General features: G+C 48.9%; 2 protein-coding genes across 2 annotated transcripts in view; one reads left to right on the forward strand and one right to left on the reverse strand.

Annotated features, from left to right (window-relative positions):
- Positions 1–9,084: 9,084 nt before the first annotated feature.
- Positions 9,085–14,505, reverse strand: cltrn (collectrin, amino acid transport regulator). The gene is given in 7 exon segments (XM_063880486.1): positions 9,085–9,754; positions 11,560–11,754; positions 11,894–12,007; positions 12,651–12,702; positions 12,705–12,735; positions 12,927–12,985; positions 14,268–14,505. Coding segments are annotated over 7 exon segments (645 nt in total). The 5' UTR covers positions 14,332–14,505; the 3' UTR covers positions 9,085–9,624.
- A 2,422-nt stretch (positions 14,506–16,927) lies between these two features.
- reps2 (RALBP1 associated Eps domain containing 2) overlaps positions 16,928–17,800 on the forward strand; it is a 24,273-nt gene continuing 23,400 nt past the window's right edge. Inside the window, exon 1 of the mRNA XM_063880702.1 lies at positions 16,928–17,258. Coding sequence (XP_063736772.1) covers positions 17,082–17,258 — 177 coding nt within the window. The 5' untranslated portion in view covers positions 16,928–17,081. The remainder of the gene's footprint in view (positions 17,259–17,800) is intronic.

Below are 17,800 nucleotides of genomic sequence, written 5' to 3' on the forward strand. Positions count from 1 at the left end.
AGTTCGGGTGATGAGAGCAGCCAGGGCCAAAGGCAAAGTCATCTGCGGCGGTCAGGAGATCCTGTTCTTCCCGGATCTTTCTACGGAGCTCCACCGACGCAGGAGGGGTTTCGACCGGGTAAAACAACAACTGTTATCAATGAACATACGGTACGGAATAATTTACCCAGCTAAGCTACGAGTGACGTCTGATGGTCAATCACGTGAGTTTGAAACCCCTGCAGATGCTGAAAGATTCATCCAAGGTTTACAAAACACAAAGGACTCGTAGAGTAATTAGAATGATCTGCTGTATCCTTCAGGATCCGCTTATCTATAGTTTGATGGTGCGGGCTTTAAGAGCCAGTAACACACGTGTGAAATGGTAACGCACTCTTTTATTTTGTCTCTGTTGTTTTGAGGAGAACCTTCTGTTTTGTTTATATCATTTGAATATCATCTATATCATTCTTCAGTCCCCTCAGATATAATGGGTTCTTCATGTACTTTATCTAGAGACTGCCATGCGCCCTGTTTAAGCTGGCTTTCATTTGTTTATTAGAGGAGTGTGTATTCACTATACTGTCGGCTTTCCTAGATGAGAGCTAAACTGCAAGAAAATCTATGATGAACAATCTGTTTGTGTAGATTATATACTTTTGCCAGGAACACAAATGTCTTGTTAGTTTTGTTTAATTCTGTCATGAATGTTAGGTCTTTCCGAGAACCAGCACCTTATCGTGGTGGAGAGGTTTGTGTGCCCCGATGAACCTGGGGGCTGTGTTGTCTGGAACCTTGTGTTCCTGGTAGGGTCTCCCATGGCAAATTGGTCTCAGGTAAGGGGCCAGACTAAGATTGGTTCAAAAAGACTCCATGAATAACACAATTGGAAGCGAGGATACCCGGCCCGGAGGAAGCCCGGGGTCCCGTTCTGCAGCCCGGCCCAGAAGGAGGACTCATCAGCGAGCGTCTGGTGGCCGGGCTTGCCACGGAGCCACCAGCCCGAAAAAGCAACGTGGGCAACACCTCCGCTTCTCCGTCCCGCGGGCCCACCACCTACGGGAAACAACGATGGGGTCGGGTGCGCTGCCAGAAGGGTGGCAGTGAAAGCAGAGGGTCTCAACGGACCAGACTCAGGCGACAGAAGTTGGCTTTGGGGACGTGGAATGTCACCTCTCTGGGGGGGAAGGAGACGGAGCTTGTGCGGGAGGTGGAGCGTTACCAGTTGGATCTGGTGGGGCTCACCTCTACGCACAGCGTCGGCTCTGGAACCTTACTTCTGGATAGGGGTTGGACTCTATTCTTCTCCGGAGTTGCCCAAGGTGTGAGGCGCCGAGCGGGTGTGGGGATACTCACAAGCCCCCGGTTGAGTGCCGCTTTGTTGGAGTTTACCCCAGTGGACGAGAGGGTCGCCTCCCTACGCCTGCGGGTCATGGGGGGGGGAAACTCTGACTGTTGTGTGTGCTTATGCACCAAACAGCAGTTCAGAGTATTCGGCCTTCTTGGAGACCCTGAAAGAAGTCCTGTATGGGGCTCCTGAAGGGGACTCCTTAGTTTTGCTGGGAGACTTCAACGCATACGTGGGCAATGAGGGAGACACTTGGAGGGGCGGGATTGGGAGGAACGGCCCCCCTGATCTGAACCGGAGTGGTGGTTTGTTCCTGGACTTCTGTGCTCGTCATGGATTGGCCATAACAAACACCATGTTCGAACATAAGGATGCTCATAAGTGTACGTGGTACCAGAGCACCCTAGGCAGAAGGTCCATGATCGATTTTGTTATCGTATCATCGGATCTGAGGCCGCATGTTTTGGACACTCGGGTGAAGAGAGGGGCGGAGTTGTCAACTGATCACCATCTGGTGGTGAGTTGGGTCGAGTGGCGGGGGAAGCCTCTGGACAGACCTGGTAAGCCCAAACGTGTAGTGCGGGTGAACTGGGAACGTCTGGAGGAGTCCCATGTCCAGGAGGCCTTCAACTCACACCTCTGGCGGAGCTTTTCAGGCATCCCTGTGGAGGCTGGGGACATTGAACCAGAGTGGGCGGTGTTCAAAGCCTCTATTGCCGAAGCTGCGGCAGGGAGCTGTGGTCTCAAGGTCTTAGGTGCCTCAAGGGGCGGTAACCCTCGAACCTCCTAGTACACACTGGCGGTCAGGGAAGCCGTCCGACTGAAGAAGGAGGCCTTCCGGGATATGTTATCCCTGGGTACTCCTGATGCAGTTGCAAGGTATCGACGGGCCCGAAGGGCAGCAGCCTCAGCCGTTGCCAACGCAAAGCAGCGAGTGTGGGAGAAGTTCGGAGAAGCCATGGAGAAGGACTTTCGGTCAAAGTTGTTCTGGAAAACCGTCCGACACCTCAGGAGGGGGAAGCAGGGAACCATCCGAGCTGTGTACAGTAAGGATGGGACGCTGTTGACCTCAACTGATAGGGTGGAAGGAGCACTTTGAGGAACTCCTGAATCCGACAACTCCGCCCTCTATGTTAGAGGCGGAGCTGGAGTATGGAGGGGGATCAACTCCAATCTCACGGGGGGAAGTCACTGAGGTAGTTAAACAGCTCCACAGTGGCAAAGCCCCGGGGGTGGATGAGATCCGCCCAGAAATGCTGAAGGTTCTGGGTGTTGAGGGACTGTCATGGTTGACACGTCTCATGGAACGACGGACCAGCTTTTCACTCTCAAAGGATCCTGGAGGGGGCCTGGGAGTACGCTCATCCGGTCTACATGTGCTTTGTGGATTTGGAGAAGGCGTATGACCGGGTTCCCAGGGAGATACTGTGGGAGGTGCTGCGGGAGTATGGGGTGAGGGGGTCTCTACTCAGGGCCATCCAATCTCTGTACTCCCAAAGCGAGAGCTGTGTCCGGGTCCTCGGCAGCACGTCCGACCGATTTTCGGTGAGGGTTGGCCTCCGCCAGGGCTGCGCTTTGTCACCAATCCTGTTTGTGATATTCATGGACAGGATTTCGAGGCGTAGTCATGGGGGAGGGGGTCTGCAGTTCGGTGGGCTAAGGATTGCACCACTGCTTTTTGCAGATGATGTGGTCCTAATGGTTTCATCGGTCTGTGACCGTCAGCACTCACTGGATCGGTTCGCGGCCGAGTGTGAAGCGGCTGGGATGAGGATCAGCACCTCCAAATCTGAGGCCATGGTTCTCAGCAGGAAACCGATGGATTGTCCACTCCAGGTAGGGAATGAAGCCTTACCCCAAGTGAAGGAGTTCAAGTATCTCGGGGTCTTGTTCTCGAGTGAGGGAACAATGGAGCGTGAGATGGGCCGGAGGATCGGAGCAGCGGGAGCGGTACTGCAGTCGCTTTACCGCACCGCTGTGAGGAAAAGAGAGCTGAGCCAGAAGGCAAAGCTCTCTGTCTACCGGGCCATCTTCGTTCCTACCCTCACCTATGGTCATGAAGGATGGGTCAGGACCGAAAGAACCAGATCGCGGATACAAGCGGCCGAAATGGGATTTCTCCGCAGGGTGGCTGGCATCTCCCTTAGGGATAAGGTGAGAAGTTCAGTCATCCGGGAGGGACTCGGAGTAGAACCGCTGCTCCTTCGCGTTGAAAGGAGCCAGTTGAGGTGGTTCGGGCACCTAGTGAGGATGCCATCTGGGCGCCTCCCTAGGGAGGTGTTCCAGGCACGTCCAGCTGGGAAGAGACCGAGGGGTAGACCTAGGACCAGGTGGAGGGGTTATATCTCTTCGCTGGCCTGGGAGCGCCTTGGAATCCCCCAGTCAGAGCTGGTTGATGTGGCCAGGGAAAGGAAAGTTTGGGGCTCTCTGCTGGAGCTGTTACCTCCGCGACCCTGACGGAAAAGCGGGAGAAGATGGATGGATGGACGGATGGATGGACGGATGGATGGATGGTTTGGATTAGCTGCTCCCTTGGTTACACTGGAACAGTGTGTGCACTTAACTGCACCCCAAGGTCAGGGGGAGGGTGGGGGAGGGCTGTTCTGTTCAGGTTGACAGCTAAGGGGATTCTTGTAAGGCAGATTTTGAGTTTTATGTTTTTTTCTGTATTGTTTACAACATGTTGCACTTTGCTGGCGCACTCCCAATACAACACAGGGATATCCAACAGGTTTGCCAACAACTAAAAGATGATGCTATGCTGCACAAACTAGTGCATTATTAAGATTAGATGACTTCGAATAAGAACTTTAAATTTACTTCGTGGAACGTTAGAGGGATGGTAAAATTGACTAAATTAAAACAGGTTATTACCAGACTCAAACAACTTGAGTCTTCAATAGTGTTTATTCAGGAGACTCATTTACTCAAAGAGGACTTGGTGAAAATACGTAGGAGATGGCCAGGCAAAGTGCTAGCATCCTGTTTCCCTTCTCATTCGAGAGGGGTTATGGTGTTAATTCATAACTCAGTGCCTTTCCAGGTAAACAACACTATTTATGATAAAGCTGGTAGATTTTTGGTGGTTCAAGGAACTCTCCTGAGAGAAAATACCAATTTGATTAATGCTCATGGCCCCAATGATGATAACCCATCATTTGTTGAAAATGTATTTCTGTTGATGGCCACCCTCCCTGGTAAGATAATATTGGCTGGTGACTTAAATTGTGCTCTAGAATCGGAGCTGGATCGCTCGTCAGGGGTGGATTCATCCCATTCACGATCTAGAAAAAAAATTCAACAATATATCTGTATGTATCTGACCCCCCCTCTCTTGTTTACAGATGAGTCCAGCAGAGATAGAGTTGCCCCCCCCCTCCGCTGTGACCCTCGGCAGCTTCATGAACTCCCACAGCTCCTCCTCCTCTCATCCGGGGGGCCGGCGGGGGTCCAATCAGACTCAGATCAGCACCGACTCCTCCATCCGCTCAGAGCCCCCCCCTGCCACCCCCCTGGTGCACACTGACTCCTACAGCATTGTGGGGTCTTTGAGCGCCAGCCGGGGGGGGGCGTGTCTGGGGGGGGGGCAACCGGTGGGAGCGACTCTACTGAGCATGTGCAGACCAAGGAAGGACTTTCCGCCTTTACCTGAGGGGGGTACAGCCCCCCCGCAGCCCCTCCCTATGGAAGAGCTCCTGAACATCCGGTTGGACCAGCTGACCTCAGACCCCTCGCTGCCCCCCTACGACTCCCTGCAGACCTACAAGTTCGAGGGGCGGGAATCCAGAGCCGAGAGCCTCAGCTCATTGGAGAGTGACGGGGGGAGGGCGGAGCCGGCGGGGCAGGGGGCGGGAGGCATGGAGGAGCTGAACCTGAAGTTTCAGAGGCTGGTGGAGATCATCCGGGAGAGGGAGGGGGAGACTGGGGGGGAGACGCCTCAAAAACTGATCGGAGAGGAGAAGGAGCCGCAGAGATGGGACTTCTAGAAACTGTCAGAGCTGCAGATCTACCGGTCTCTCTGAGGTCTCTCTGAGGTCTCTCTGAGATCACTCTGAGTTCTCTCTGAGTCTCTCTGAGGTCACTCTCTGAGGTCTCTCTGAGGTCTCTCTGAGGTCTCTCTGAGGTCTCTCTGAGGTCACTCTCTGAGGTCCTCTGAGGTCACTCTCTGAGGTCTCTTGAGGTCTCTCTGAGGTCTCTCTGAGGTCCTCTCTGAGGCCCACTCTGAGGTCTCTCTGAGGTCACTCTGAGGACACTCTCTGAGGTCTCTTCTGAGGTCATCTGAGGACACTCTCTGAGGTCACTCTCTGAGGCTCTCTGAGGTCACTCTGAGGTCACTCTGAGGTCTCTCTGAGGTCACTCTCTGAGGTCTCTCTGAGGTCACTCTGAGGTCACTCTGAGGTCTCTCTGAGGTCACTTGAGGTCACTCTGAGGACACTCTGTGGTCACTCAGAGGACACTCTGACGTCACTCTGAGGACACTCTGAGGACACTCTGAGGTCTCTCTGAGGACACTCTGAGGTCTCTCTGTGGTCACTCTGAGGACACTCTGAGGTCTCTCTGAGGACACTCTGAGGTTCCAGCTGATGGTGGGATCAGTGCACTCTGTACATCGCCCCCCCTCCCCAGCTGATGGTGGGATCAGTGCACTCTGTACATCACACCCCCACACCACACACACACACACACACACACACACACACACTGTGTTTGCATATGGATCTGTCACTTTTCACACCCCCAGACATGAATAATGCACTCGGCTCTCTCTCACAGTTCACGTTATTAAAAATGTTCTTTTTGAAAAATGTCTTCTGAGCCCTGAAAGCTGCATTGTTAGGAAATAGGTCTCGTGAAAAATAGATCTGAGTCGGGATATATAATATTGATAGTTGAATGGAGTTCTTAGTCCTGCAGGACCACACACTCTGCAGAGACTCCAGGAAATAGTCAGCACCACAGCAGCTCACTATGCAACACAGGTAGAGATTGTGAAGTGGTCTCTGTCCAACACTGTTTTCTGATGAAGAGTAAATGGTCTGCACTAGTACATAAATAAGTCTCCTCCAGTTACTGCTCCTGAGGGGAACATCTTTCTGGGAAGGGTGGGGGTTATTAAGGTGTCCTACAGGTACTAACGCTCTGCAACATCCCAAATCTCTTCCATCAGCAGAAAGGATGCAGATATAGAAACTCAGATCAGAACTCAGAAACATCTGCAGCAGCTCTTCAACTCATGCAGCATCTAGAGAACATTCAGCAGAGGAAACATGAGCAGTTTACTGAAAGCTGCAGAAACCAAACACAGCTGCAAGAAGCTCCAACACAACGGAGACCAGGGGACACTGAAGAGAGACGCACACAGCTGGGGACCAGGGGACACTAAAGAGAGACGCACACAGCTGGGGACCAGGGGACACTAAAGAGAGACGCACACAGCTGGAGACCAGGGGACACTAAAGAGAGACGCACACAGCTAGAGACCAGGGGACACTAAAGAGAGACGCACACAGCTGGAGACCAGGGGACACTAAAGAGAGACGCACACAGCTGGAGACCAGGGGACACTAAAGAGAGACGCACACAGCTGGAGACCAGGGGACACTAAAGAGAGACGCACACAGCTGGAGACCAGGGGACACTAAAGAGAGACGCACACAGCTGGAGACCAGGGGACACTAAAGAGAGACGTACACAGCTGGAGACCAGGGGACACTAAAGAGAGACGCACACAGCTGGAGACCAGGGGACACTAAAGAGAGACGTACACAGCTGGAGACCAGGGGACACTAAAGAGAGACGCACACAGCTGGAGACCAGGGGACACTAAAGAGAGACGCACACAGCTGGAGACCAGGGGACACTAAAGAGAGACGCACACAGCTGGAGACCAGGGGACACTAAAGAGAGACGCACACAGCTGGAGACCAGGGGACACTAAAGAGAGACGCACACAGCTGGAGACCAGGGGACACTAAAGAGAGACGTACACAGCTGGAGACCAGGGGACACTAAAGAGAGACGCACACAGCTGGAGACCAGGGGACACTAAAGAGAGACGTACACAGCTGGAGACCAGGGGACACTAAAGAGAGACGCACACAGCTGGAGACCAGGGGACACTAAAGAGAGACGCACACAGCTGGAGACCAGGGGACACTGAAGAGAGACGTGTGTTTCTATATCTGCTTCGTTTCTGAAGCTGCAGAGCGTTGGCACCTGTCGGCCTCCGTAGATACCATCAACACAGGAAATTAAGCGTCTGATCTCCAGCTATTAATCTGTTGTTCTCCACCACTAATCACAGCTCTTTGTGTTCGCTCGTCTGCTGTTATCTACCCGGATTGTTTATCTGCGGCTTCACAGAGACAGAATGAGGAGGAAGGTGGGGGGGGGGGGGGGGGGCAGTTTGGTTCACAATAACTCATTTCTTATTCTCAGTCTAAGGAGGATTTTTAAAAATCCTAATTGTTTTCAATAATGTTCAACAATCACTCCTCATCCTCCTCTTCCTCTTTTTCCCCTCCTCCTCCTCCTCGTCCCCTCATACTCCTCTTCCTCGAGGCACTACAGAGAGACTCCAGGTCTTAATCACCCCGCTCTGATGAGACTGCACAGCTTTAAATCTGACAGGAAGAAGGTTGTGAGAAGAAAAGGAGGAGGAAGAGAAGATGTTGCAGGAGGAAGAAGAGGAGGAGGAGAGGGGGAAAATGGGGGAGATGTTGAAGGGTGAAGAGGAGGAGGAGGAGGAGGATTCAGCTGATGAAAGGTTTGTTCTGGGTGCTGCAGGATGATCAAGCTGCAGACGTCCGGAGCAGGATTAAATGAACAATAAACTAAAAATAGACTTTCTTTATTTCTACTTCAAAACAGTTGGACAAAAATAAAATAACGGAATTCAAATGTTTTTGAAATTCCAATGTGGAAAAGGTTTACTGGCATTCACACACTTTAAAGAGTCTGGAGGGGGGAGACAGTGCAATACTGACACCTGCAGGAAAGGACGAGCATTACATCTCAGCCGCTGGGATAAAAACAAGACAATGCAGACATTTGTGAGTGTAGCCATCTGGAGCTAAAGGAGGTTCTGGGATTGAAGAGGAAGGAAAAGAGATTGTAGTTTTTATTTTTGATTAACGGGAGAGGTTCTACATTTGTTGGAGAAGATTTAAAGGCTTTTTGTGTTTCATTGAGATGATCACTTCGCGACACCTGAAGGTATTTTTGTCAAATTTGATGCAAATATTTACTTTGATTTTTCGAAAAAGTAAACATTTCAAAATGAAAAAAAAAGAAAAAAGTCAAAATTGTGCAATTTTGAGAGAAAAGTCAGAATTCTGAGAATCCCCGAAAGACCAGGGGCTACCGTGGTGTCCCTGAGCAAGGCACCGTTCCCTATACTGGGATGGGTCAAATGCAGAAACCTCTTTTCTTCTTAAAATAGAATATGCTCAGCAGTGGGACTTGATTCGGTTTCAGACCCAAGTCCACATTGTGAGGAAAAAATCTCAACTTTTTGTGATTTTGTGTAAAAAGCAGATTTTTGGAAAAAGTCAAGATTTTGAGATTTTCAGAAGATATGTTAAAAATCTTCAGGGCAGTGGTGGCAAAGTCCATATGGACTTGGCCTGGGAACTAGAAGGTCACCAGTTTAAGTCCCTGAAAGACAAAGTGCCCCTGAGCAACACACACACACACACACACACACACACACACACACACACACATTATTGATTATTTATCATGACAAATTATTCCAGTCGAATTTTAATTTTTATTCGATTAACCATTTTACAGGGAAACCAGATATTAGACACCCAACAGCAATGATATTTATTAACAATTCATATCCCTGTGCCAGCCATCACCATGATAATAATAGTGGTAAGATCACTCTCCAGATCACTGGCTGTTTGAACTGTCAGTCATCCTGCAGCAGCCCAGTGTCTCAGAGCTGATGTGTTTGTGGTCTTTTGTCAAAAACACACAGATATTCATTCAAGACATTTCCGGTTGAAAAATACTTCAATTTTTAGTCAATAAAAAGAGTCTGATGATTTTCCAGTGGATCGATTGTCTCGTTTACTCGATCAATAACTTTGTATCATGGAAACATGAAAGACTGTCCCATGAATCCCAGATGAAGAGACGGAAACAGGTGGACATTTATTTTGAGATCTGATCAGAAGGTTCTTTTTTAATCCTGTGAGAGGCGCCCTAATAATCTGAATGAGTTACATTACACCTCTCAAATGATTCTGCAGATTGGAGCCGCCCCATATCCTGGAAGATATATATTTTCACATCTGTGTGAGTCGCTCGTCGTCTGAGAAGGACCTGTTGTAAACGCCGTCGCTCGCAGCGCCGTTCTCCTTCACCCGAGGCTCTTCTTCATCATCCTCAATTCCAGTCTGATCCTTCTTCTTCTTCCTGGGGGAGGAGGATCAGAAACAGAGTTCATACACGGGAGGATGTGAGGATGTAATCCATTACAATAACTAGTTACAGGTAAAACAAGGCAACCTAATCTGAGGATCACAATATAAAGGTAATCTGATTACTTGATGTTCCATTAGGATACATATTAATACTTTTATTAATAACAATATTAATAATACATTTTATTTGAACGCGCCTTTCTCGGCACTCAAGGACACCGTACATGGTACACACACAAAGACAATAAAAGGAACAATGGAAGTAAAAAGTAAAACAATAGACGGTGACGGAGGAAGTGATATCAAGTGGAGTAAGCACTTTTGAACAGATGTGTTTTGAACAGATGTGTTTTGAAATGGGGGAAGAATCCATGTCTCTGAGTTGGGGGGTAATGAGTTCCAGAGACGGGGAGCAGAGTGGCTGAATGCTCTGCTGCCTGTGGTGATGAGACGGGCGGAGGGGACAGACAGGTGTATGGAGGAAGAGCATCTGAGGGAGCGGGAGGGAGTGGGAACATGGAGGAGGTCGGACAGATATGGGGGGGGCGGTGTTGTGGATGGCTTTGAATTTTAACAGGAGGACTTGAATTGATTGAATACGGAACTGAACCGGGAGCCAGTGGAGCTGTTGGAGGACAGGAATGATGTGGTGGATGGAGGGGGTCTGAGTTATGATGCGGGCAGCTGAATTCTGGACCAATTGAAGTTTATGGAGAGTTTTTTGAGGGAGGCCGAAGAGGAGAGAGTTGCAGTAATCTGCCTGAAGTAGGCAGACCGGGTGATGTTATTGATGTGGGATTGAAAGGATAGTGTGCTGTCAAGAATGACACCCAGACTCTTAACCTGGGGGGAGGGTGAAACAGAGGAGTTGTCGATAGTGAGAGAAAAGCTGTCAGTTTTGGATAGAGTGGATTTGGTGCCGATGAGGAGAACCTCGGGTTTGTTACTGTTTAGCTTAAGGAGGTTTTAAGTGAATCAGGTTTGTATTTCAGAGATGCAATCGGTGAGGGAGGTGGGCGGGAGAGTGGACGAAGGTTTAGTGGTGAGGTAGAGCTGGGTGTCATCAGCATAGCAGTGGAATTGAATGTTGAATTTGCGGAGGATATTACCGAGGGGAAGGAGGTAGATGATGAAGAGGAGGGGCCCCAGGACAGAGCCCTGGGGCACACCTGAAGTGACGACGGAGGGGATGGATTTAAAGGATTTGAGTTGAACGAACTGAGTGCGACCAGAGAGGTAAGATGTGAACCAGTCTAATGGAGTGTGGGTGATGCCAATGGAAGATAGCCTGTTGAGGAAGGTGGTGTGACAGATGGTGTCAAAGGCTGCACTCAGGTCGAGGAGGATGAGGATGGTGAGGAGTCCAGAATCAGCTGCCATTAGGAGGTCATTGTTGATTTTGATGAGCGTTGTTTCAGTGCTATGGAGTGGGCGGAAACCAGACTGGAACTGTTCATACAGGTTATTGTGGGATAGGTGAGCATGGAGTTGGGAGGCAACTGTTTTTTCCAGGATTTTGGAGATGAAGGGTAGATTTGAGATAGGACGTAAGTTGTTGTAGTCGGAGGGGTCGGCGCCAGGTTTTTTTCAGAATTGGGGTGATTGCAGCAGTCTTGAAGGATGTAGGGACAGTTCCAGTGGTGAGAGAGGAGTGGATGATGGCAGAAATGAGGGGGACCAGAGAGCGGAGGCAGACTTTAACAAGTTGTGTGGGGAGGGGGTCCAGTTCACAGGTGGATGGCTTGGATTTCCAGATGAGTTCTGTGATTTCTGACATAGACTACACCATGCACTCACCGTCTCTTCTGCAGCACTGAGGTCACCAGCAGCAGGACGATGCCGGCACCCACCGCCCCCATCACCACCCCGAACACGATCAGCCACGGGGGGGTGTCGGGGGGCACAGGGGATGCCAGGGTGGGGGGGATACCAAGGAACTCCAGAGTTTTATCCGTCAGCAGGAAGGCACTGTTGATGCGGTTCCTCGACTTCCTGTTGGACAACATTGTTTTTATTCTGGTTCTGTTGGAGCTTCACGATTGTACATACAGTAAATATACATATCAATGCGTTCAGGACCCATAATGCTGACTCATGTCGGGTTCAGGACTCATTCCCTCAGTCGTGTTACCTCACAGCCTCCTCCACCTGTCCTCGGTCCACCAGAGTCTGGTCGAGCGGAGACGTCACGACGAACCAGAAGGAAACTCGGGGCGTCTCGTCACAAACCAGGATGTTGGACACGCTTCACAGAAACAGGTTCAGAAACCATGAGTCACTTCATCACGGTAACAACACATCAGCGTAGTGTTTCACTGGTTTTATAGTTTGGACTTTGGATTGTTTGGTTAGTAACTCGAGAGGACACATCTGGGCTGAGATGTGTCCTCTATCACGTCTTCTCTCAGAGAAGGAGAGAAAACATCCGCATCTTTTCCTGAAGTGCTCAACTTCGTTTTTCTTTCCTCTGAATGATTGTGACTTTTTAACGTAAAACGTTCCTGTTTCATTAATTGTCTTTTTTGAAACATTTGAACTTAAAATAACACAAGTTCAAATATGTATTCTTCTTCTTAATATTAGACTTTTTCTCTCCCAGTATTATATTACTCCCAGCCTGATGCAGGAAATGACTTCTTCTGGGAGAATATTCTGATTGATGCAGTGATGACCAGAAGCCCCTCTGTAGAGACCGCTGACTCCAAACATGTCAACAACATGAAACTGGCTTCATCACAGGTTCAGGTTCCTGCAGACTAACATATATTAAAGAACACAACCGCCTCATGAGCATATTAAAACATAGATTAAAAATAATCCTGTTAATGTCAGCAATGAGTTGTTACCCCTATTCACCTGCAGTCTCTCTTTATAAAAACAGTTCTTACTTGTAATTCTGCCCGTCGCCCGCTGTCCTCATGGCGAAAGCCAGCATAGCTTGAAAAGGAACATCTCGCTGTCATTCCAGACGTACTGCAGAAACAGGAATTTGGATTCATACATGCACCTAATCATAATAGTTCTAGAAATATTTAAATACAGCACCATTAATACACAGAACAAGAAGACATGAAAGGAAAGTCTCAGCAGTTTCTGCCTGCATGAATAATATATCATCGTCTCAGAGTCAAAATATCAGAGGTAAAACAGTGAATGGTACGTACAGCGTCATCTCCCAGAGCCGTTTTGATGCTGAGCCGCACTTTGTAGCTGTGTGGAGAATCTGTCAAAACAAACACTCCATTTCATCCGAGATTCCCCCATTCAGCGAACTCAGCAGGAAGGCCTTAAAGTAGAGACTCAATACGATATACACCAACATCACGGAGGGACTTTTTTAAAATAAGACTACTATGATATACAGAAACAGCAGAGGACCTTAAAAGTAGAGACTCTCATACGATAACACCTGAAAAACACAGGAAAAGGGCCCTTTAAATAAGACACTACATGGATATACACCGAACATCAGCAGGAGAGGATTTTAAAAAGAGACACTACATATGATAACCTAACCCCAGAGTGGGGACTCTTTAAAAGTGAGACACCAAAATCGTAACACCGAACATCGCAGGAGAGGACTCTTTAAAGTAGAGACCTACATAGGGTATCCCGAAATCCAGGGGAAAGGGCTCTTTAAAATAGAGACATAAATGAAAACACCCGAAATCGCAGAGAGGACTCTTAAAGTAGAGACTCTACAACTGAAACACCGAAAATCAGCAGAGAGGACTTTTTAAAGTAGGACATAATACTGATTACACCGAAATCACAGGGAGGACTCTTTAAAAAAGAGACTACAAAATATCACCCGAACTCCAGGAGAGGGTCTTTAAAGAAAACACTACAAAAGTTACACTGACATCGCGGGGGGCTTTTGAAGACTTAAACTGATATACACCGAACACAGCAGGGGGACTCTTTAAAGAGAGACACTAATTGGAAAAAACACCCAAATCCAGGGGAAGGGCTCTTTAAAGTGAGACCACCTACGATAAAACCCAACATACAGGAGAGGGGCTCTTTAAAGGGAGAGCCCTACATAGAAAAAACCCAAACAAACAAGAAGGCCCTTTTAAAGTAAGCCTTTAAAATGATATACACTGAACATCAGAGGGCCTCTTTAAAATAGAGCACTAATTGATTACACCCTACATCAGAGAGGGACTCTTTAAAGGGAGACCTACATCGATATACACCTGCTCAGCGAGAGGTCTTTAAAGTGAGACAACTAATAGAATAACCCAACATCAGCAGAGGAAAACTTTAAAAATAAGACATAATCTGATAAAACCGAACAAAAGAGGACTCTTTAAAGAGAGACTTACATACTGATAACACCTGAAACAGGAGGGACTTTTAAATAGGACAACATACGATAACACCCGAACATCAGCAGGAGAGGACTCTTTAAAGTAGAAACTCTTTAAAGTAGAGCTGAAGTCACATGAAAGGAACCCCTTGAGTTAGTTATTTTTAGGTGTCAGGTGTTCAGGTGTTCTTACCTGGAGCACAGAGCTGAGCAGCAGCAGATGAAACACACACCAGCAGGAACATCATGGCCTCCATGTTCCCAGAGAATAATGAGTGTGTGAGGGTTTAGCAGCGTCTCGGACCAGAGGAAAGTTAATGATTGAACCTGGACCTTCTCCCCCCCTCCCTCCTCTCTGGTCTCTCATGGAGGCTGCTGAGCTGCAGTAGAGACTCCTGTTTACCAAGCAGTCTCACTGAGAGCAGGAGCATGACAGGCAGAGTACAGTTACTGAAGTACTGGGTTTAAGTCCAACTTTGAGATAATTTACTTTTGAATTCAGTCTAAACTTTAAACTCATTTCCATTTTCCTGAAGAACACAGTCTTTATTCTGACCGTCAACATGTTTTCATTTCAGACCCTGTGTGTGTGTGTGTGTGTGTGTGTGTGTGTGTGTGTGTGTGTGTGTGTGTGTGTGTGTGTGTGTGTGTGTGTGTGTGTGTGTGTGTGTGTGTGTGTGTGTGTGTGTGTGTGTGTGCATGTTTCAGATAAGCAGATTCCTGGCAGGTCAGATTTCTGATTCAGTTAAAGGAAGTGGAAACACACTGACCTCCCCCGTGTCGTTCTGCCCCCCCCCCCCCCCCCCCCCCATGTATGATTGGTGAAAATCTGAATTCTCTTAAGTCGGTACATGAAAATAGTTCAGAACTCAGATCTTAGTTGTAAGTGTGATACATCAAAAAAGGACTTTCATTTTATTTGGTTGATAAATAAATCAAAGTTAAAGTGCCGTCAGAATAATGAGAATAAAGTCAGAACTCTTTTAAATGTAAACTCAGTGTCAGTGTTGATCTGTGGCTCTCCAGTCGTTGGGTAGGGCTGATGGTAGAACCCCCCCCCCTCTGAAGGAGGTGTACAGATGGAGTTAATGATATGTTAGTCTTGTGACGGGTTAATGATCGACCTGCTGACGCTTTAGAATAAACCTCTTTGAATCCCTCACATTTAACCTGAGCAGTAAAACATCCTGCCATAAAACCTTTCCATAAAACAGACAACCCCCACCATGAAGCAAATAAAGACTGATTCACTCTCAACCAGTTCAAACACCACCTGGTAGCAGATCTCCAACATCTTGCTGCACACGTTGAAGGATCTCAGCCTCCTCCGGAAATAGAGTCGGCTCATCCCCTTCTTGTACACAGCGTCAGTGTTGGCCCTCCAGTTCAGTCCGTTGTTGAGGTGCACTCCCAGGTACTTGTAGTCCTCCACCACAGCCACATCCTCTCCCAGAATGCACAGGGGCCGTGGAGATGTCCTCTTCCTTCTGAAGTCAATGACCCTCTCTCTGGTCTTGGCCACATTCAGAAGCAGATGGTTTCTTCCACTCCACAAAACCCTCCACCAGCGCTCTGTACTCCTCCCCCCGTCCATCCCTTAAACACCCTACCACTGCAGGGTCATCAGAGTGCTCCTGCAGGTGGCATGACTCTGAGCTGTATGAGAGTCAGTGGTGTGTAAGGTGAACAGGAAGGGAGACAGCACAGTCCCCTGTGGGGCTCCTGTACTACCATCCACCACCTCAGACAGGACACTGCCCAGCCGGACACACTGTGGCCTGTCTGTGTGGTAACTGGTGGTCCAGGAGATGGTGGACCCTCATAGCCTGCAGATGGTCCCTCAGGAGCCGGGGCTGGATGGTGTTGAATGCACCGGAGAAATCAGAGAGGGTGATTCTAACAGTGCACCCCGACCCCTCCAGGTACGAGTGAGCACGCTGCAGCAGGTGGATAACGGCATCATCCACCCCCAGGTGAGGCTGGTTGGCAAATTGCTGAGGGTCTAGAAATGATCTCACCTGCGGTCTGAGATGGGACAGGACCAGTCTCTCCAGCACCTTCATCACATGAGATGTGAGAGCTACTGGCCGATAGTCATTGAGCCCAGAAGGAGTCATCTTTTTAGGGACAGAACCACGCAGGACGTCTTCCACAGCACCGGGATGGTCTGCAGGTGCAGGCTCAGGTTGAACAGGTGTTGAAGAACAGGAGACAGCTGGCTGGTGCCAGAGAAGCGTTACTCTGCAGGAAACATGAGGCTGGTCTTCTCCGTCTCTTTCCAAAGTCTGACAATGAGGAAAACAGGATGGACTTTAAAACACAGGTAAACATAATTCATTACATTTTAAATTGAACTTTAAATGTCTTATTGTGTTCTCATTGGTTTGTTCCCAGTTACAGCCTGCAGTCTGGCTGCAGGACTCAGGGGGGCAGCAGAGGCTCAGGAACACCAGCTCTCATTATTCAGGAGTTGTGTGTCTGCTCTGATAAATGACCTAATATTATAAAACAAAACGGAGAACATGTTTCAATCCATTAAAGAAGTAATATTTAAATACCTGAGTAAATGTACTCAGATCTTATCCTTAAGAAATCACACCAACCTGGGGAGCAGATCTACAGCCCCCCCACCCTGCTTCCGGTACAACGGCGCCCCCTGCAGTTTCCGACGGGTACTGCCACACACACACACACACACACACACACACACACACACACACACACACACACACACACACACACACACACACACACACACACACACACACACACACACACACACACACACACACACACACACACACACACACACACACACAGGCAGTAGGAAAGGATTAGCTGCACTGAGGTGACGCCGCCCTCTTGACAAACCTCCGGCTGACCGGCTCTCTGACAGGGACTAGAGAGTAGAGCCACTACCAGGACCAGGACAAGGACCAGGACCGCGTTATATGCAGGATGCACCCTGCTGAGTGTGTGTAGCTCATCTCCATGCGGCAGCCCCGGGATGATGGACCCGGACTCTGTGTGTGTGGGCAGCTTGATCCCGCTGACGGAGCAGGAGAGTCAGCTGTTCTCCGGGCTGCACAGCCGCTGCCAGGCCGACCCCTCCGGATCCCTGTCCTCCGGGAGGGTGGCTGAGCTGTTCCAGGCTGCACAGCTACCCCCTGAAACCCTGCACCGGGTCAGTGTGTGTGTGTGTGTGTGTGAGAGTGTTGTCCACATCGTGCATCTCTGCTCAGGTGAAACAGCTCAGCTCTGAGGTATAAATCTCCAGTATTGAATCAGAATCAGAACCAGTCCTGACCCTGGTGTGGTATGAGTCCTGACTGTCCGTCTCTTTGGATGAAAGTGTCCTCTAAATGTCTTTATCGTCCCGTAGTGAGGAGATGTAGCTGTAGAGATTAATAAAGAGACCAACAGTGAGGAGGGGTCCCTGATGGAGCTCAAAGGGTCTTTCATGCAGCGGAAAGAAGAGGGGGACTTTGAGTTCACATCACATCTTCAAACTTTAACAATCACAATGAATCCATGAACTCTGTGGAGGACAACAGCTCCACGGGGGTCTTCATGTTGCTCTGAGACAGACGGTCTGACTTCTCTGGGACATGAGGAGTCTAAAGGAGGGGGGCCAGGAGAGTTCAGTTTAAACTTTAAACTCATTTCCATTTTCCTGAAGAACACAGTCTTTATTCTGACCGTCAACATGTTTTCATATCAGACCCT

Source organism: Eleginops maclovinus, chromosome 4 (assembly GCF_036324505.1).
Source record: "Eleginops maclovinus isolate JMC-PN-2008 ecotype Puerto Natales chromosome 4, JC_Emac_rtc_rv5, whole genome shotgun sequence".
Lineage (NCBI taxonomy): Eukaryota > Metazoa > Chordata > Actinopteri > Perciformes > Eleginopidae > Eleginops > Eleginops maclovinus.